Here is a 22,323-nt window from a genome sequence, read left to right as displayed (position 1 = left end):
TGAATCATGGAGAGTGGGACGTGGCCTTGAATCATGGAGAGTGGGACGGGGCCTTGAATCATGGAGAGAGATGGGGCCTTGAATCATCGAGAGTGAGATGGGGCCTTGAATCATGGAGAGTGAGATGGGGCCTTGAATCATGGAGAGAGAGAGATGGGGCCTTGAATCATGGAGAGTGAGATGGGGCCTTGAATCATGGAGAGTGAGATGGGGCCTTGAATCATGGAGAGTAGGATGGGGCCTTGAATCATGGAGAGAGGGACGGGACCTTGAATCATGGAGAGTGAGATGGGGCCTTGAATCATGGAGAGTGAGATGGGGCCTTGAATCAAGGAGAGTGAGATGGGGCCTTGAATCATGGAGAGAGAGACAGGGCCTTAAATCATGGAGAGTGAGATTGGGCCTTGAATCATGGAGAGTGGGATGGGGCCTTGAATCATGGAGAGAGAGAGATGGGGCCTTGAATCATGGAGAGTGGGATGGGGCTCTGAATCATGGAAAGTGGGAAGGGGCCTTGAATCATGGAGAGAGGGATGGGGCCTTGAATCATGGAGAGTGGGCCGAGGCCTTGAATCATGGAGAGTGAAACGGGGCCTTGAATCATGGACAGTGGGACAGGGCCTTGACTCATGGACAGTGAGATATGGACTTGAATCATGGAGAGTGGGATGGGGCCTTGTATCATGGACAGTGGGACAGGGCCTTGAATCATGGTCAGTGAGATATGGACTTGAATCATGGAGAGTGGGACGGGGCCTTGAATCATGGAGAGTGAGATGGGGCCTTGAATCATGGAGAGTGAGATGGGGCCTTGTATCATGGAGAGTGAGATGGGGCCTTAAATCATGGAGAGTGAGATGGGGCCTTGTATCATGGACAGTGGGACAGGGCCTTGAATCATGGAGAGTGGGACGGGGCCTTGAATCATGGAGAGTGGGACAGGGCCTTGAATCATGGAGAGTGAGATGGGGCCTTGAATCATGGAGAGTGGGATGGGGCCTTGAATCATGGAGAGTGAGACAGGGCCTTGAATCATGGAGAGTGAGATGGGGCCTTGAATCATGGAGAGTGGGACAGGGCCTTGAATCATGGAGAGTGGGACGGGGCCTTGAATCATGGAGAGTGAGAAGGGGCCTTGAATCACGGGACAGCAAGATAAGCGTGTACGATCTACCTGTGAGAAGACTGGGTCCTGAGAGGCATCGCTGAAGTCACGGAACATCTTGTTCACCTTCATATATTTCTCAATGAAATTCAGCTTCTCTTCTGCTCTCCCTGAAAAATAAACACGACAATATGTAACTGTTGGCTGGTTGGTTGGTTGGATTGTTGTTTAACGCCACACTCAGCAATATTCCAGCTTTATGACGGCGGTCTGTAAATAATCGAGTCTTGACCGACAATCCAGTGATTGACATCATGAGCATCGATCCACGCAATTGGGATACGATGACATGGATCAACCAAGTCCACAAGCCTGACCACCCGATCCAGTTAGTCGCCACTTACGACAAGCTTGGTCACCCTTTACGGCAAGCATGGGTTGCTGAAGACCTATTCTACCCCTGAATCATCACGGGTCCAATATGTAACTGTGTCCCTGAAGCAAGTGCACCAACACAGCATTACGCTGCGATCACTACACCATATTTGTCATAAATCCAGGTTTGTGTTCAAGTTTCAAAAAAACTTTATTCAGATTTGTAATATTCCTGTCAACTCATCTTTATCCGGCAGATAATACATGTAGTAACCATGGTAACAGTAATGACATGTTAAATATCAATCGAACAGAAATACATTAAGTCTCTGAAAACCAAGTCTATAATTTTCAAATGTGATCACCTTTCTATGTTAAACTTACTCAACAGACACAGACTGCGATTTAGTAAGCAAATTTAGTAAATTCTGATATGTTTTGTATGTTTGTTTGATGTTTAACGCCGCACTCAGCAATATTACAGCTATATAATACAGCGGTCTGTAAATAATCGAGCCTGGACCAGACAATCCAGTGACTGACATCATGAGCATCGAGGATACGATGACATGCATCAACCAAGTCAGATCCCGTTAGTCGCCTCTTACGACAAGCATTGTTGCCTCTTACGGCAACCATAAGCTGCTGAAGATCAATTCTAACCCGGATCAACATAGTCAATGTGATAACACTAAAATATGCTGAAAATGATGATAAAAGCCAAAATTATTTGGCACAGGCTGCAGTTGTGATAACATCTAGTACAAACCCGACCTTAGTCTCTCTTACAGACCCTGATACAAATATATCAAATACAGCCCATGCAAGGCAATAATGTTCATTGATGTTTGGCAAGTCTACATTACTTCTGAAAATGAAGAGAGTCTCTGGGCTCCTTTCCAGTATATTTTTATTAAGATAATTCAACAACTTTTTTCCGTAATGATATGTTCATTTATCATCCAAAACTGGCTCCCACAGGAGATATCGCTTGGATCTGATCAAGCGATATCTACACTGTAGATATCGCTGCAAAGAAATTACATCACAATGCTTTGCAGACCATTGTGACATCACTGGTTACCATGACGTCACAATCAAATGACATCACTAATGGCTCTGCTACTGAGGCTGTTAGCAGTACTTTTTACACTGAAGACACTGCTAATTACTGTCTACAAATTGAAAAAGTTGGAAGAATGATGTTGGATGATAAATAAAATCTCACCCGAGTTTCTTTTGATATCAAATATATCAACACTTGTTGATAAAAGTGGCAAAAATCCTCGGCAAGCCTCGGAATCTTTCCACTTTTATCAACTCGTGTTGATATATTTGATATCAAAAGACACTCGGGTGAGATTCTCTAATTCAGAGCTTGGTGTAAGTCTAACCCCACCTGTCTGTCGGAGATACACAATGCTCATCTCATCCACTGGGAAGTAGCCCACAGTGGCTCCGTACTCGGGGCACATGTTGGAGATGGTTGCTCGGTCAGCGATGGACAGATCAGTCACTCCCGGGCCAAAGAATTCCACAAACTTTCCTACAACCCCTATTTGACGTAAATGCTGAAAAGTAGGAAACATGAAATGAGAACAAGACTATGACATTTTCTTTTCCTTAAAAACATTTTCCGATTGCTTGGCATGTTAAGTGTCCGTAGAGAATACTGAAGGGTTGAGGGAGTGGTCTACACAGAGTTACTTACCTTGGTGATGGTGAGAACAACATCGGTAGAGGTGACTAGAGGGTTGAGGGAGTGGTCTACACAGAGTTACTTACCTTGGTGATGGTGAGAACAACATCGGTAGAGGTGACTAGAGGGTTGAGGGAGTGGTCTACACAGAGTTACCTACCTTGGTGATGGTGAGAACGACATCGGTAGAGGTGACTAGAGGGTTAAGGGGGTGGTCTACACAGAGTTACCTACCTTGGTGATGGTGAGAAAGACATCGGTAGAGGTGACTGGAGGGTTGAGGGAGTGGTCTACACAGAGTTACCTACCTTGGTGATGGTGAGAACGACATCGGTAGAGGTGACTAGAGGGTTGAGGGAGTGGTCTACACAGAGTTACCTACCTTGGTGATGGTGAGAACGACATCGGTAGAGGTGACTAGAGGGTTGAGGGAGTGGTCTACACAGAGTTACCTACCTTGGTGATGGTGAGAACAACATCGGTAGAGGTGACTAGAGGGTTGAGGGAGTGGTCTACACAGAGTTACCTACCTTGGTGATGGTGAGAACGACATCGGTAGAGGTGACTAGAGGGTTGAGGGAGTGGTCTACACAGAGTTACCTACCTTGGTGATGGTGAGAACGACATCGGTAGAGGTGACTAGAGGGTTGAGGGAGTGGTCTACACAGAGTTACCTACCTTGGTGATGGTGAGAACGACATCGGTAGAGGTGAGGGAGTGGTCTACACAGAGTTACCTACCTTGGTGATGGTGAGAACGACATTGGTAGAGGTGACTAGAGGGTTGAGGGAGTGGTCTACACAGAGTTACTTACCTTGGTGATGGTGAGAACGACATCGGTAGAGGTGAGGGAGTGGTCTACACAGAGTTACCTACCTTGGTGATGGTGAGAACGACATCGGTAGAGGTGACTAGAGGGTTGAGGGAGTGGTCTACACAGAGTTACTTACCTTGGTGATGGTGAGAACGACATCGGTAGAGGTGAGGGAGTGGTCTACACAGAGTTACTTACCTTGGTGATGGTGAGAACGACATCGGTAGAGGTGACTAAAGGGTTGAGGGAGTGGTCTACACAGAGTTACCTACCTTGGTGATGGTGAGAACGACATCGGTAGAGGTGACTAGAGGGTTGAGGGAGTGGTCTACACAGAGTTACCTACCTTGGTGATGGTGAGAACGACATCGGTAGAGGTGACTAGAGGGTTGAGGGAGTGGTCTACACAGAGTTACCTACCTTGGTGATGGTGAGAACGACATCCGTAGAGGTGACTAGAGGGTTGAGAGAGCCAGTAAGTTTGTATCCCACAACTTGTGGCAGCACCATGCTGATCGACTGGCCCAGCATCACAGCTTCAGCCTCAATACCGCCGACACCTACACAGACAACACTGGATCTATAAACACCAAGTTAAGTTTGGGATTTGTTAAATTATTGATGTTGCCATGTTTCAAAACATCTTAAATAAATGACATAATTCTATGTCCAGAATTTATCTAGGAATCCAAATCAAGCAGCCTTGGCAGACAAAGTTGGGAAAACGCATAATTGTGTTTCTTAAAGTCTTTAGTTTCTTATATTCAGGGGTATTTTTATATTTCAATCAAAGATAAATTTTAAAACTAAAAGGTCCTTATTTTCTAACATACAGGGGTATTTTAATCCTTATTTTCTAACATACAGGGGTATTTTGATATTTCATTCAATGCAAATATTTAAAACAAACTTGAAACCTCTTCTTGTTTATTGGTGCTGTTTTTAGTTGAATGCAAGTCACTTTTGCAAAGGGTGGTGGGGGCACCAGAAGTGGGCTTAACACATTGTTCCCATGTCGGGAATCGAACCCGGGTCTTCGGCGTGACGAGGGAACACTTTAACCACGAAGCTACCCGACCGTACCTGGTAACTTCAGACTTGGGGCTGAATATCAGCCTCTAAGTAGGTGTAAATAAATCCCTGCGTGTTAAAAAGCTGGGTAATGATCAACAACTATGATGGGTTTGTCTGTTGTTTAATGCCGCACACAGCAATATTCCAGCTATATGACGGCAGTCTGTAAGTAATTGAATCTTGACCAGACAATCCAGTGATTGATATCACGACCATCGATCCACGCAAATGGGATACGATGACAAGTCAGCGGGCCTGACCACCCAATCCCATTAGTCGCCTCTTATAAAAGACTCCCTCGCCCCTTACGACAAGCACACTCGCCCCCTACGACAAGCATGGGTTGCCGAAGACCTATTCTAACCCGCATCTTCATGGGTAAAACAACTATAATTAATTCTGCAGTATCTCCTCAATAATGGACAGGTGCACGTCCTGAGCCTTGGCAAAAGGATGCAGCATTCAATCAAGGTCAGATGATCTCTAATTTGACTTTGGAGCGGTCGGGTAGCCTAGTGGTTAAAGCGTTGGCTCGTCACGCCGAAGACCCGGGTTCGATTCCCGAAATGGGTACAATGTGTGAAGCCCATTTCTGGGTGTCCCCCGCCGTGATATTGCTGGAATATTGCTAAAAGCGGCGTAAAACCATACTCACTAATTTGACTTTCTGTATTTTACTCATTGCAACTTTTACACGGTTTAACTCAATCTTCCAGCAATATCAGGGCAGGGTACACCAGAAATGGGCTTCACACATTATACCCATGTTGGGAATCGAACCCAGGTCTTCGGGGTGACGAGCGAACGCTTTAACCACAAGGCTACCCGACCGCCCCTAAACTTTAAGAAAAAGGTGTCTCACCCCATCCAACTACTCCCAGGCCATTGATCATGGTCGTGTGCGAGTCTGTGCCAACAACACTATCCGGGTAGAGAACTCCGTCTGGATTGAACACCACTCGTGCCAAGTACTCCAGGTTGACCTGATGCACGATGCCCGAGCCGGGGGGCACAATCAACATGTTCTTCAGCGCCTTGGCACCCCACTGCAGTCAGGGAGAAAGTGAGTGAGTGAGTGAATAGCGAGAGAGTTCGAGATGGGTGGGTGTGGTGGGTGAGTGAGTGAGTGAGTGAGTGAGTAGCGAGATAGCGAATGAGTGCGAGATGGGTGGATGTGGTGAGTGAGTGAGTGAGTGAGTGAGTAGCGAGATAGCGAATGAGTGCGAGATGGGTGGATGTGGTGAGTGAGTGAGTGAGTGAGTAGCGAGATAGCGAATGAGTGCGAGATGGGTGGATGTGGTGAGTGAGTGAGTGAGTGAGTAGCGAGATTGCGAATAAGTGCGAGATGGGTGGATGTGGTGAGTGAGTGAGTGAGTGAGTGAGTGAGTAGCGAGATAGCGAATGAGTGCGAGATGGGTGGATGTGGTGGGTGAGTGAGTGAGTGAGTGAGTAGCGAGATAGCGAATGAGTGCGTGATGGGTGGATGTGGTGAGTGAGTGAGTGAGTGAGTAGCGAGATAGCGAATGAGTGCGAGATGGGTGGATGTGGTGAGTGAGTGAGTGAGTGAGTAGCGAGATGATAGCGAATGAGTGCGAGATGGGTGGATGTGGTGGGTGAGTGAGTGAGTGAGTGAGTGAGTGAATAGCGAGAGAGTTCGAGATGGGTGGGTGTGGTGGGTGAGTGAGTGAGTGAGTGAGTAGCGAGATAGCGAATGAGTGCGAGATGGGTGGATGTGGTGAGTGAGTGAGTGAGTAGCGAGATAGCGAATGAGTGCGAGATGGGTGGATGTGGTGAGTGAGTGAGTGAGTGTGTGAGTGAGTGAGTGACAGCGAGGAGACAATGTGAGAGCAAATGAGTGTAGTGTTAGTCAGTTGTGAGTGAGTGAGTGACAGCGAGGAGACAATGTGAGAGCAAGTGAGTGTAGCGTTAGTCAGTTGTGAGTGAGTGAGTGACAGCGAGGAGACAATGTGAGAGCAAATGAGTGTAGCGTTAGTCAGTTGTGAGTGAGTGAGTGACAGCGAGGAGACAATGTGAGAGCAAATGAGTGTAGCGTTAGTCAGTTGTGAGTGAGTGAGTGAGTGAGTGAGTGAGTGAGTGTGTGAGTGAGTGAGTGAGTGACAGTGAGGAGACAATGTGAGAGAAAGTGAGTGTAGCGTTAGTCAGTTGTGAGTGAGTGAGTGAGTGAGTAACAGCGAGGAGACAATGTGAGAGCAAGTGAGTGTAGTGTTAGTCAGTTGTGAGTGAGTGAGTAACAACGAGGAGACAATGTGAGAGCAAGTGAGTGTAGTGTTAGTCAGTTGTGAGTGAGTGAGTGAGTGAGTGACAGCGAGGAGACAATGTGAGAGCAAGTGAGTGTGGTGTTAGTCAGTTGTGAGTGAGTGAGTGACAGCGAGGAGACAATGTGAGAGCAAGTGAGTGTAGTGTTAGTCAGTTGTGAGTGAGTGAGTAACAGCGAGGAGACAATGTGAGAGCAAGTGAGTGTAGTGTTAGTCAGTTGTGAGTGAGTGAGTGAGTGAGTGAGTGAGAGTGACAGCGAGGAGACAATGTGAGAGCAAGTGAGTGTAGTGTTAGTCAGTTGTGAGTGAGTGAGTGACAGCGAGGAGACAATGTGAGAGCAAGTGGGTGTAGTGTTAGTTAGTTGTGAGTGAGTGAGTGACAGCGAGGAGACAATGTGAGAGCAAGTGGGTGTAGTGTTAGTCAGTTGTGAGTGAGTGAGTGACAGCGAGGAGACAATGTGAGAGCAAGTGGGTGTAGTGTTAGTCAGTTGTGAGTGAGTGAGTGACAGCGAGGAGACAATGTGAGAGCAAGTGGGTGTAGTGTTAGTCAGTTGTGAGTGAGTGAGTGACAGCGAGGAGACAATGTGAGAGCAAGTGGGTGTAGTGTTAGTCAGTTGTGAGTGAGTGAGTGAGTGAGTGACAGCGAGGAGACAATGTGAGAGCAAGTGAGTGTAGTGTTAGTCAGTTGTGAGTGAGTGAGTGACAGCGAGGAGACAATGTGAGAGCAAGTGGGTGTAGTGTTAGTCAGTTGTGAGTGAGTGAGTGACAGCCAGGAGACAATGTGAGAGCAAGTGGGTGTAGTGTTAGTTAGTTGTGAGTGAGTGAGTGACAGCGAGGAGACAATGTGAGAGCAAGTGGGTGTAGTGTTAGTCAGTTGTGAGTGAGTGAGTGACAGCGAGGAGACAATGTGAGAGCAAGTGGGTGTAGTGTTAGTCAGTTGTGAGTGAGTGAGTGACAGCGAGGAGACAATGTGAGAGCAAGTGGGTGTAGTGTTAGTCAGTTGTGAGTGAGTGAGTGACAGCCAGGAGACAATGTGAGAGCAAGTGGGTGTAGTGTTAGTCAGTTGTGAGTGAGTGAGTGAGTGAGTGACAGCGAGGAGACAACGTGAGAGCAAGTGGGTGTAGTGTTAGTCAGTTGTGAGTGAGTGAGTGAGTGACAGCGAGGAGACAATGTGAGAGCAAGTGGGTGTAGTGTTAGTCAGTTGTGAGTGAGTGAGTGACAGCGAGGAGACAATGTGAGAGCAAGTGGGTGTAGTGTTAGTCAGTTGTGAGTGAGTGAGTGACAGCGAGGAGACAATGTGAGAGCAAGTGGGTGTAGTGTTAGTCAGTTGTGAGTGAGTGAGTGACAGCGAGGAGACAATGTGAGAGCAAGTGGGTGTAGTGTTAGTCAGTTGTGAGTGAGTGAGTGAGTGACAGCGAGGAGACAATGTGAGAGCAAGTGGGTGTAGTGTTAGTCAGTTGTGAGTGAGTGAGTGCATGAGTGAGTGAGTATGGTTTTACACCGCTTTTAGCAATATTCCAGCAATATCACGGCGGGGGACACCAGAAATGGGCTTCACACATTGTACCCATGTCGGGAATCGAACCCGGGTCTTCGGCGTGACAAGCGAACGCTTTAACCACTAGGCTACCCGACCGCCCCGTGAGAGTGCGTGACAGCGAGGAGACAACATGAGAGCAAGTGAGTGTAGTGTTAGTCAGTTGTGAGTGAGTGAGTGAGTGAGTGAGTGAGTGAGTGACAGCGAGGAGACAATGTGAGAGCAAGTGAGTGTGGTGTTAGTCAGTTGTGAGTGAGTGAGTGAGTGAGGAGAAAGTGCGAGAGTTAGAGAAAGTTAGTGAGTGAGATAGCAAATGAGTTAGATGGTAAGTATTATAGTGATAGGTGAGGTGAAATGGGGTTTAATGTCGCATCCAAGATGATGCACTTATATAGCAACATTAAGATAGTGAGATAGCGAATGAGACAGCAAGTGAGTGAGTGAGTCAGTCAGTCAGTCAGTCAGTCAGTCAGTCAGTCAGTCAGTCAGTCAGTCAGTCAGTCAGTCAGTCAGTCAGTCAGTCAGGTAGATGGATAAGTCCCACGCTGCTTTCAGCAATATTCCAGCCATATCACTTCAGGGGGACACCAAAGATATGCTTTATATGTTGCCCTTATGTGGGGAATTGAACCAGGTCATTTTTCATAATCTGATCTACTGTCATGATACGCTGCACATCTATTACGCCAAGTACCGTCATTCTCTCTGTCAAAGTTTCTGTCATCAGTTCAGAAGTGCTTACCTTCAGGAAGAGAAATCTTTCTTTATTTCTCTCAAATTCAAGTTTTTCATTTTCCTCCAGAGCATCAGCACTGAAACAATATTTGGTTGTCTTGACAACATATCACTACTCTCGTAGCAATCACAACGAGCTAAGGTCAACCTCTTACAACACTGTAACCATGGTAACAAATACAATTTACATAAAATGTGGGCCCACAAAAATCACACAAACATGTCAAACAGGCCTTCCACGTGTTATCAAAAAACACCAAGAAACACTCAACACAAACTGAAGGAAGGTCCCAGAAGCCATTTGTGGAGAAATTTAGTTTGAGAAGGTTTATCACTGTCGACAATTGCTGAGGAATCTTTGAGGGAAGTGACTGTACATCATGTCATACAGTTATGCAATCAACATAATCAATCAATTTTGAAGAGGACATTGCCAGACATGAGAACAGCAAAAGTGATCTTTGGACGAACATCGCCAATGTAGGTTGTATTTTTTTTTAAATTTCAAAAACAAGGATTAAAATAAGTACATTTTACATCATTCTGAAAGTGAAAATCCCGGAATTCCGGGAATCTGAGGAAATTCTCATATCTTCATTGATTAATAAAAAATGAATTTGTCCAAATGCTGCCATGAACAGCTGTAAAAATGCTGCATTTAGCACTTTTTCAAATTATTTAATACAAATTGGATGTCAAAAAACTGTTTCATAATTTATATCTTATAATATATGTGTATTACAACAAACAAATAAAAAAAAACAGATGGCACTACAGTGTTTTCAGGTTAGTAGATGTGGGAAAATATGTATAAGAAAAAAAGCAAATTATAAGAGTGCAACATAATGCAACAAAACTTGAATAAAAGAAGCAAATTTTGGAAAACTGTGTGTGTGAGGGGGGGGGGGGGGGGGTTGGTGGTGTGTGTTTAACTTTTAAAAGTATTTTAGTTATGTTACAGATAACAAGTAAAATTAAGAAGTCCCAATTAAGGTGAAATGGTGTTTAATGTTAAACAAGATTATATAGCGATTTGTGTGTTTGGCTGCTTGTACACATAGCTGGAAGCCAATAGGGTCATGAAGCCAGTAAACAGGATGAGTGGTTATTGTTTGATGAGTCTATACTAGGCGGGTGGGATGAAATAGCCTTGATCTCTGTTGATTGATGGCTTGTGGCGGCGAATGTGCCATCAATCAACAGAGATCAAGGCTATTTCATCCCACCCGTCTACTATGAACTCATCAAACAATAACCACTCATCCTGTTTATTGGCTTCATGACCTTATTGGCTTCCAGCTATGTGTTTTTCTTCCATCGTGTTGTGACAGCACCATCCCTTTGTTGTCACACCTACCTATGTTATCAGACTCATGTATACTATTGTTGTCACTGTTAATCCTCTACTGTTAATCCTCCACCTACTATATATATTCTGCACTATGTCCCCCATTCAGCTCCCTTAGTTCTCCTCCCCAACCCCATTGGCATCTATTTCCAAATCTCATAATTCCAAAATTCTATATAAGCAACCCCTAAAGCCCCCTCTTGGATTGCACACACCACTTTCGCCCCTTTCGGAAACACATTAAATGGCCTGGCCGGGCCCGTGTGCGAAATACGCATCAGTCGGAAAGCGAATGTTAAATCTCCAAAGTAAGTAAGTAAGTAAGTAAGTACCCCCATTCAGTCTTGCTTGACAATGGTATAAGGATCTATACCGAAACGTCGCTTTTCACAGTATTAAAGAAGTTGTTATCCATAAAAATTGTGTCTATCTTGTCTTCTGTCAACTTCTAAGTAATGCCTATCAAACAATGCTTGTACTAGGTCGGACTTATGCCGATTTTATAGTGCTTGCCCTCTGAGATACGATGCCACAGTTTAACATGAATACCCCACTCAGACACAGTATACTGACTCCAAGCCGACCAGTCCTTGTTTTAGCCCCTGAATGCCAGGCAGGGTAACAAAAGTACTATCTTTTAACGTCTTTTGGTATGATGCCGACCTTCTACTCTCTGGGCAGACGCTCTACCACTAGGCCATGGAGGCGGTCCCCAATTCAGAGTCAGAACTTGAAACAAGCCCAGACACCCCAGGAAATCTTACAGTCTTGTAATAAAGGAATTCCAAGGATGAGAAATATCAGGATGTTGCCAATCGTCTTGTAAATAAGTAAAAGTAAATTTCTACCACTGCAAGAGTGACAGAGTCTTAACCAATCTCATTAAAATCAGATCTAAGTTCTTGCTACCGCCGAACAAAGATCTGCAGACATCAGCATTACTGTTCATGTCAGAACGATCTTTCTTCCGACCAATCAAAACATCGCTTACCAGATTTGGAAGTGTCAGTTGGAATCTGTTTTCTAATCGTTCAACCTAGTAAATGGTTACACAGGGTATTCAGAAATCATTGTCTCTCACTTTAATGGGATAACATTTCAAAAGGAAGAGATTTTCCATAGCCTGTAAGAAGTACAGGCATACAATCTGTCATCTACTAGACATTCCAGAATTTGTTTTGTTCTGTTTTCAAATTTTGAATCACGAACTTTGTCCAAATAAGTCTTCAAAGCTCAGTCTGGAATGGAAGTCAAAAGTTTGAAACTAGTGAGTGAGTGAGTGAGTTGGGTTTAACGCCGCTTTTAACAGTATTCTAGTTATATCACGGCGTGTCAGCTTAATGTGGGAGGAAAGCCTAAAGTGATGCAGGTCTCAGACGTTTACCACCGGTGAAATCCACAAGCACGAGTATGGTGCTGACAAAGCTAGAAACACAATCGGGGCGAACCGGGATTCAAACCCACAATCATAGGTTTCTGGTGTGTTGACTTTTTTTTAGTCATTTCTTTCAGAGGTCGGTCAAAGTTTGTGAAAGGTTGATCTGACGCGACCTAAAATGGGATGTCCTTAGATCTATGGGTAGCGTTAACAAGCATGAAGATTTGATTCTAATGAGATTGAGTTTTAACCAACAAAAAAACAGCACTCAGCAATATTTCAAACATACGACGACACCTGTAAATAATCAAGCTAGGAATATGAGAATCCAGTGAATGATACAATGACCACCACTGTGAAGTACAGACGTCGGGGAAACCTACAAGGATGATATGCGGACACACAAAGGATCCTTGAGGAAGGTTGGTGGGATGGATCTTGGATTGAAACATGCGACAAAAAAAAGCAAAAAAAAGCAGATAATAGTCTTTGTGATTTGAAGCAAACGTTACTGAGAAACACACCAAATTTTCCCTCATTTGAACAATCAGATACTTTCTTCGTTTTCTAGAGGCTGAGAAAAACTTACTTTTCTCCAAAGACTTTTACCTGTCCTCACAATTCTCCCATATATAGCGCTATATAAATTCATTATTTTTTATTATTACACTCACAAAACTATAAAGTTAAGAGTGCATGAAAAATAGGATTAGAATATACTGTGCAGAAATTCATGCAGTAATAAAATCTACAGCTACAATTAACCAAAAACCTACATAGCCAAAGAAATACAATAACAATAGGAGAGTGGGGGAAAATACAAAAAAATTATGCAAATTAGCTCAAAAATGTATAATTAAACCAACCCGCCGGTTTTGTGGCCGTGAAATGGACATAGAGAATCTAAAACAGGGATCCCTGAAGAGGAGCATACTCTGCAAGAGGTTGACCTTGACCCTGGGTTTGAACTTTGAACTGGTGTGACCCCGCCTCCGGGGTTAGGTGAATATTGCAGACCACTGAAAATAAACGCTACTGCTCAAGAAAATTAAAACTATTACTTTTCATAAATTCTTTAAACTGTTTCCAGATAAATGAAATTGGTGAGTGAATGTGTAGTGAATGAGTGATAGAATTTCATTTAACACCGTTTTGAACAGTATTCCAGTTATATCACGGCATGTCAGCTTAATGTTGGGGAGGAAAGCATGAAGTGATGCAGGTCTAAGACATTTATCACTTTGAAAAATTCCACAAGAACGGGTATGTTGCTGATAAACCGAGAAACATCACTGGGGCGAACCAGGAATCGGTCCACGGCCATAGGTTTCTGTGGCGCCTTAGATGACGTGCCTGGTGAATGTTTTAAGATGGAGTAATATTCGGGCCATATCGACTATATCGTAATATCATAATATCCTGACTGTCTGGCAGATAATTTTAAGACAACTCACATATTCCGGTTTATCATAACTACTTGTAGATTCTCAAGTAACTGTTAGCATTATTTTACCTAATCAATTTTCTGATGTTTCACTGATTTTTCAATATCAATATTGTCTGAAGATTGGCAGGTAACATTTATGGCTCACCTGCCCGACTGCCTTGTTGGGTTTTAAAATTATTTCGTACACTGGTCTGGGCCCCATAACACAAAGCGGCATAGCGCTAAGACGATTTTAACTCCCATATATTAACACAGACTTACGACAGTGGTAGCGCTAAGATGGCTTTGAGGAATGGGCCCCAAGACTATACAAACCAGTGGCTGATAGAATGAGCAATTTTTCAAACATTGTCACGCACTGTGACCATCAGACGGGTCACAAATTGTGAACACCCAATCAGCATTTTAACTTTCGTATCTCCCACACCTAAAAAAAAGATTAACGATTTTGTCGTAATTCCCTCACCTAAACACAAGTTTACAATAGTCATAATTCCCACACCGCAATATAGCTTTACGATAGTCGTAACTCCCACACCTCAATATAGCTTTACAATAGTCGTAACTCCCACAGCTCAATATGGCTTTACGATAGTCGTAACTCCCACACCTCAATATGGCTTTACGATAGTCGTAACTCCCACACCTCAATATGGCTTTACGATAGTCGTAACTCCCACACCTCAATATGGCTTTACCATAGTCGTAACTCCCACACCTCAACATGGCTTTATAACAGCGTTAGAAATTGGCACTAGTCCTGTAGTCCTTACCAAACTGTCCAATAGTAAAGGTATCCTAAGGACTAGTGGAAATTGGCCCATTTTAAGGGTTTTGCTTTATGTTATCCTTAAGAGGACTAGTGGACAAAAACTGTTAGTTTCTAACCCTGTTTATGATAGTCGTAACTCCAACACCTCAATGTAGCTTTACGATAGTCGTAACTCCCACACCTCAATGTAGCTTTACGATAGTCGTAACTCCCACACCTCAATATAGCTTTATGATAGTCGTAACTCCCACTCCTCAATATGGCTTTACGATAGTCGTTACTCCCACACCTCAATATGGCTTTACGATAGTCGTAACTCCCACACCTCAATATGGCGTTACGATAGTCGTAACTCCCACACCTCAATAAGGCTTTACCATAGTCGTAACTCCCACACCTCAACATGGCTTTATGACAGCGTTAGAAATTGGCACTAGTCCTGTAGTCCTTACCAAACTGTCCAATAGTAATTATTTATTTGATAGTTATTATTGATTTAAAATATAAGAATATTTATTTAAAATAAGAATTGGTTCTCAGGCAATGTTTTTTGAAAATATAGTGTGGGGGGACGGTCTCAAAAACTAGTATTTGCTTGTTCAAACTAGTATGCAACCAAATAAACAGTTGCGAAACCAATAACTTCTTTGAGAAGCATTTAGAAGCTGGAGTACTAAGTAAGGATAAGATATATGGATGAACGTCTTTATTACAATTAGGAGTGACGTTTCGGTGTACACATGGTGTAGGTTCTAACACCGTTAACAAGCAAGTGATAGATTTGCTTGATATCGGTGTTAGAATCTATACCGAAACGTCACTCCTAATTGTAATATAGAAGTTGTTCATGCATATATCTTATCCTTACTTAGTTGTGTAACCAAATAAACAATTGTGACAGGCCCTCCTGAATTCCATGATGACTAAAATACTGAAAAACAGCATTTGACTTCCGTTGGTCTTGGAATATGTAAGGATTATTTTTGTTTTGATTTTAAAATGGAAATAAAAACCAATCATGCGTCGAACTTCATGATTATGTAGGCGGTGCCTGAGAACCAGGACTATTATTTTTTTTAGCCTAACAAAGACTCATAGCATCTAAAGCAAAACCAAAAATCACATAACGTTTCATTGAATCTGAATCTTGTTTGGGTTTATCACTTCTCATCAATTTACAGACAGAATATTCCTGTTCAACTTTTGAATAGTGAAATATGACTACAATACTGTCATAATCTCTCAAAATATTTCACACAAAAAGAGTTATCACCGTCTGATTAAAAAATACAGTCAACCTTTGGGGCTATGTCAATGAAACTATGACATCTTCCTGAGGCAAGGGAGTTAACTGACTGTTCGTAAACATCCGTTTCGTAAACAACATGGATTTCAATGTGAAAATTTTGGTCAACTGAGCGTTGACAGATATTTTGCAAATCTTTTCCTGTTTTTAATCAAGATTGTCTTGACTGGGCGTCGCGATTTGGTTTGAAGCAAATGCAAGTGATAAGGAGAGATTGATTCTGATTGGTCAATAGGAGGGGCATAGAGGGGACATAACTCATAATAGCCACTGGTGGTGCTACTTTGTGAGCCCAGAAGTTCCAGCCCAGTTCGGCAAGGGTGGAAACTGGACTTTTGAGAGTCATTTTACTCCCTTGCCTCAGGAAGATGAAACTAAGATCACAAAGGTGTAGATGCTAAATACAAGACAGCGACATCAGCAACTACATCCACCTCACCTCCTGGCCACATCCACTTGCACAGAGTGATCTATCACAAGGTCGGCTGGGCAGACTGGGTTGATTTTCTCTGGATCTCCGTCAAGACGTTTCATGGCGTCTCTCATGGTGGCAAAGTCTACAACTGCAGGAACACCCCTAGAACACACAGAGAGACACCGAAATGTCAAAGAAATACCCGGAAACTCCCTGAAAAAATAGCGAAAAATCACAGAAACTCATGGAAACATGGCAGGACACGGGTGTCCCAGTCGTCGAAAGTGCCGCAATTCACTGTGCAGAGTTGCGTCCCTTGGGCACACCGGAAACCTATGATTGTGGGTTTGAATGCCGATTCACCCCATTATGTTTCTATATTTGTCAGCACCATACCGTTGCTTGTGGGTTTGACTGAAATGGTTAACATCTGAGACCTGCACCATTTCTGGCTTTCCTCCCACATTAAGCTAACATGCCGTGATATAACTGGAATACTGTCAAAAGCGGCGTTAAACCCAACTTACTCACTAATGGAAACGTAAACACACTGAAATATTACAGGAACATTGAACATTGATCACAGAAACACACTATGGGCCCAAAGGGCCTAACTGACATAAAATCCTGCAGGATGACCCTGACGGGTCTGAAGGGATCTCCCATGGTAAATACTCAAATAAAATCCTGGAGGATGACCTGGCAGGTCTGAAGGGGAAATCCCGTGGTAAATACTCACGTAAAATCCTGCAGGATGACCCTGGGGGGTCTGAAGGGGAAATCCCGTGGTAAATACTCACGTAAAATCCTGCAGGATGACCCTGGGGGGTCTGAAGGGGAAATCTCGTGGTAATTACTCACGTAAAATCCTGCAGGATGACCCTGGGGGGTCTGAAGGGGAAATCCCGTGGTAAATACTCACGTAAAATCCTGCAGGATGACCCTGGCGGGTCTGAAGGGGATATCCCGTGGTAAATACTCACGTAAAATCCTGCAGGATGACCCTGGCAGGCCTGAAGGGAATCTCCCGTGGTAAATACTCACGTAAAATCCTGCAGGATGACCCTGGGGGGCCTGAAGGGGAAATCCCGTGGTAAATACTCACGTAAAATCCTGCAGGATGACCCTGGCGGGCCTGAAGGGGATCTCCACACTGTTAGCCTGCTGCTTCTCCCAGTCCAAGATGTTCTCCACATCCTTCTTGAGGACCTGGAACTCATCACAGTTCCTCACGGCCGACTCCAGCAGGACTCTCACAGAGTAGGGAAGCTTGTCTGCAACAATGCATCACAGCGGTGGCACTCATCATTCACATTACCACTAGTCTAAATTCTAAAAAGTCTCTTAGGATCAGTCCATAACAGTCCATAAATTACCATTATTGTTTGGTTGTTTGTTGTTTAAGGCGCACTCAGCAATACTACAGCTATATGATGGCGGTCTGTAAATAATCGAGTCTGGACCGGACAATCCAGTGATTGATATCAAGAGCATCGATCCACGCAATTGGGATCGATGACATGCATCAACCAAGTCAGCGAGTCTGACCACCCGATTCCGTTAGTCGCCTTTTACGACAAGCATAGTCACCTTTTACGGCAAGCATGGGTTGCTGAAGACCTATTCTACCCCGGAATCTTCATGGGTCGAAACGAAATTGGAAATAAATAATTCTCACTTTATGGTGTTTAAATGTTGAAACAACCACATAAACCATGCACACTATGCTCGCATATAACCATAAAAGCAAGAGATTGAAATTTAGAAGAAGAAAAAGAAAAAGTTGTCAGGTTGTATTAATTTTTAGGGGATATGGTCATGCATTTTTTGGTCGCAGAATTGTGTTTTTTTACTGCAGAATTTTGATGATCATGATAATACTGCAGAATTCATCAGGAACTAAACTATCCTCACCATATCGACTGTCATTGAGACCTGGTAGGCTGTAATACTTGTAGTCCTTCCCATCGATTGTGACGTCCTTAAGCAGTCCGCTGTACGGGTTGCTCCCTGCTGCAAATACAAACACTCTGTTACCATGGTAACACAAAATGCATCACAACAAAGGCCCAGGTTGAGAGTCTACATGCTCAAGTCTACATGCTCAAGTCTCCACACAAGTCCAATGTCTGCTTTGAGCCACTGCCAGAACTCCAGTTGGCATGGTCCAGCTGCATATCTGTGTAAAATACACAACATAAAATCTAGGACCAAATTACTACTGAGTGAGTGAGTTGGGTTCAACGCCGCTTATAACAGTATTCCAGTTATATCGCGGCGTGTCAGCTTAATGTGGAAGGAAAGCCCAAAGTGATGCAGGTCTCAGACGTTTACCACTTCGGTGAAACCCATGAGCACGGGTATGGTGCTGACAAACCTAGAAACATAATCGGGGCGAACCGGGATTCGAACCCACAATCATAGGTTTCTGGCGTGCCAAAGGGACGCAACTCTGCACAGCGCCTTAGACAACTGGGCCACCCGTGCCTACTGAGTGACTTAAGTAACAAATATAATAAAATTAAATAAGAATAAAACAATGAGTCATCAGAAGATGACAAATCAGCCAGCCCCAACAAATTCAAAAGTGCAAATAATCTGATCATGCTTGTTGTTACAAGAGTGAGTGAGTATGGTTTTACGTCTTTTTAGCAATATTCCAGCAATATCACGGCGGGGACACCAGAAATGGGCTTCACACATTGTACCTATGTCCCAGGTCTTCGGCGTGACGAGCGAACGCTTTAACCACTGGGCTACCCGACCGCCCCCATCTTGATGAGAGTATTCCTATCTTATCTGTACAAAGAGTAGTAACTGAGCTGAGCTATCAAAACAATACCATGGAACAGAGCTATAGATAAGCTGTTGGTTATTATGGTATTTAACTTAACACCTGTTTCGTTCATAACAATCCATGTAAATCATTTAGAACTAGTTGAGAAAGGAGAGAATTAAATTCTCGCATCAATTCACTTTGTAGTTTACACTTAATCATGTTAATGTCTTGACAGCCAAGGAAAATTAGTGAGTGAGTTGGGATTAACGCCACTTTTAACAGTATTCCAGTTATATCACAGAGTGTCAGCTTAATGTGGTAGGAAAGCCCAAAGTGATGCAGGACGTTTACCACTACGGTGAAACCCACAAGCATGGGTATGGTGCTGATAAATCTAGAAAACATAATCTGGGCGAACCGGGATTCAAACCCACAATCATAGGTTTCTGGTATGCCCAAGGGCCGCAACTCTGCACATTTAAAACTATGTGAATACTAGTATACCCATTTGTGTCTGCTTGCGACACCTCTCCCGGAAGCCTTTCCTTGTTTACAAATCCTAGCAGTGTAAGAAAAGTGTATTGTTTTAATCACCAACAAGCGACTGTTTAAGATACATAGACTAGACACAATGGGCTTTTTAATTGGCATCTATCAGTATGTTTGTTGCAGTCGGGAAGTGAATTTGGCAATCGGCTGATACACAATGATTTTATTTAACAGTTGTAAAATATGTAATTGTTTTTCTAATGGTTGTAATATACACATTAATTTTATTTCAATAGCATATTTATAGTTTTTTGTTGAGAATTTGATATGATAGGATTTGATTTGTGTGCATATTTCAGATGATTTAATGATTTAATTATACGTAAATACGCAGCTTATCTCGCGCTCTGATGGAATATAATACCTTGTATGTGTGTGTGAGTGTGTTTGCGCGGGCATGTGTCGAGGGAGGTGGGGGTCTGTTGAAGTTACTCAAAAAGAAACACCCATTCCTTTATAGTAAATGCATGTCTGCTATCCTTGTAATTGAAGAATATTTACAAATTTTACGGGCCCGGCAAGGGTCAGGGACTTACATGACTAATATAACAGGTCATCAGGGTAGAGCAACTTGTAGCACTTTCGAAAATCCCTGGTACATGGCCTAGTTTTGGGAGCAGGTGATCTGTACCCAGACTTTTATGATAATATTGTGTCAATGTTAAACATGCTTCTCATGCTCAGAGTTAAATCTCTTGAATATTCTTCAGCATGTTAAATGTAATTCTGTGATAATGTACTGGGGTCTGTTACACAAAGTTATCATAGCACTAAGGTTATCTTAAGTCCCATACTTTAACATAGACTTACGACTGTAGTAGCGCTACAATTGCCATGTGGAACAGTTAGTTGGTTGGTTGGCTGGTTTGTTGTTTTACGTCGCACTCAGCAATGTTCCAGCTATGATGGCGGTCTGTAAATAACCGAGTCTGGACCGGACAATCCAGTGATTGATATCAAGAGCATCGATCCACGCAATAGGGATCGATGGCATGCTTGAACCAAGTCAGCGAGCCTGACCACCCGATCCCGTTAGTCGCCTCTACGACAAGCACAGTCGCCTTTTACAGCAAGCATGGGTTGCTGAAGACCTATACTACCCCAGATCTTCACGGGCACCCTAGTTAATGTACTGTCTTCTGTAACATGGATGTTTGTAAAGACACTGAATATTCTCGTCACAATGTGGCACAAACAGTGCCAGGAAGACACCAACACACACTCAGTCACTCACATGCTCCAGATACCCACTATCTTATCTCCTCACCTCATGTAACTTCCAGCCTAAATCACTGCAATCATTGGTACTCTCTTCAAGGATCTTGGGCCCCATTTTGACAAAATTTATGGACCACTTTTTGCAAGTATGGACCATAAATGTCACTCCATTGACAATTGCAAAGGGACATAAATCCATCATAACTTAAGAATGACTGCAGCTGAACATAACATTGTTCTGTTTATAATCATAATCTTGAATTTCAGACAATAACATGTTAAGGCATTGTGTAACCAGTTCAAATTATATGTCACTTAAATGTTTGGGAGGAATTACGGAAAACAAACGATTTGGTACATTTTCAAAGGGAGTTAAGTGACTTTATAAAAGTCCCATTTCCACACTTGCCAAACTAGGCTGGAATTATGGAATTACATTGTAGCTGGACTGGACTTGACTTGCGGCTGTCCATGCATAGTCCAATCAAAATCGCCAAACAAAATCAACATTCAGTTCATAAACAACGTGTACAGTCAACTGGACGTCAACAGATATTTTCCATATTATTTCATGTTCTTAATCGAGGTGCTCAAGTGATTTGATGTGCCTCGCGAGGTAAGACCTATTGTATAACAATAAACATGATAAAGATCTTGATTATCGATCAGGTCATCTTGACTGTGCGCCCCCATTGTGTTTGAGTGAGTGAGTGAGTGAGTGAGTTGGGTTTAACGCCGCTTTTAACAGTATTCCAGTTACATCGTGGCGTGTCAGCTTAATTCGGGAGGAAAGCCCAAAGTGATGCAGGTCTCAGACGTTTATCACATCGATGAGACCCACGAGCACGTGAATGGGGCTGACAAACGTAGAAAAATAATCGGGGCGAACCAGGATTCGATTCCACAATTATAGGTTTCTGGCGTGCCCAAGGGACGCAACTCTGCACAGTAAATCGCGGCGCCTCAGACAACTGGGCCACCCGTGCCCCCTCCATTGTGTTTGAAGCAAATGCAAGTGATATGTGAGGTGAACAAATGGAAAACTGAAACTTCAATTCTTGCTGTTGTTGTTGTTGAGGCTCTGAACGGTTGCAAGTTATGTCAGTGCAGGACGGGCAGCGGTTGTGAGTCTTATATTAACATTGACCATCTACATGTAGTCTTTGAATGACATTTAGAAGTGACACACATAAGGGAGAGAATTTATGGATGTCAACTTCTTTGTTTATGAGAAACACAACTTTTCGGAGTATATACATGATATACACGATATACCATGATATACACGATATCCCATGACATACACGATATACCATGACATACACGATATCCCATGACATACACGATATACCATGATATACCATGATATAAACGATATACCATGATATACACGATATACCATGACATACACGATATACCATGACATACACGATATACCATGACATACACGATATACCATGATATACAGGGATGAGAATGGATATTTTCCTTTTCAG

The 22,323-nt window shown here is 43.3% G+C and overlaps 1 protein-coding gene across 1 annotated transcript in view; it reads right to left on the bottom strand.

The window, feature by feature from the left end:
• LOC139461215 (cytoplasmic aconitate hydratase-like) overlaps positions 1-22,323 on the bottom strand; it is a 49,418-nt gene that overhangs the window by 19,239 nt on the left and 7,856 nt on the right. The window contains exons 2-10 of the mRNA XM_071242822.1: positions 18,196-18,294; positions 17,387-17,555; positions 16,306-16,443; positions 13,208-13,360; positions 9,623-9,692; positions 5,930-6,113; positions 4,414-4,553; positions 2,880-3,051; positions 1,175-1,275 (exon numbers count right to left, since the gene is read on the bottom strand). Coding sequence (XP_071098923.1) covers positions 1,175-1,275; positions 2,880-3,051; positions 4,414-4,553; positions 5,930-6,113; positions 9,623-9,692; positions 13,208-13,360; positions 16,306-16,443; positions 17,387-17,555; positions 18,196-18,294 — 1,226 coding nt within the window. The remainder of the gene's footprint in view (positions 1-1,174; positions 1,276-2,879; positions 3,052-4,413; positions 4,554-5,929; positions 6,114-9,622; positions 9,693-13,207; positions 13,361-16,305; positions 16,444-17,386; positions 17,556-18,195; positions 18,295-22,323) is intronic.

The sequence above is a fragment of the Haliotis cracherodii genome, unplaced genomic scaffold (genome assembly GCF_022045235.1).
Source record: "Haliotis cracherodii isolate W230 unplaced genomic scaffold, xgHalCrac1.p SCAF_14, whole genome shotgun sequence".
NCBI classification, from domain to species: domain Eukaryota; kingdom Metazoa; phylum Mollusca; class Gastropoda; order Lepetellida; family Haliotidae; genus Haliotis; species Haliotis cracherodii.
This window is presented reverse-complemented; position numbering and strand designations above follow the sequence as displayed.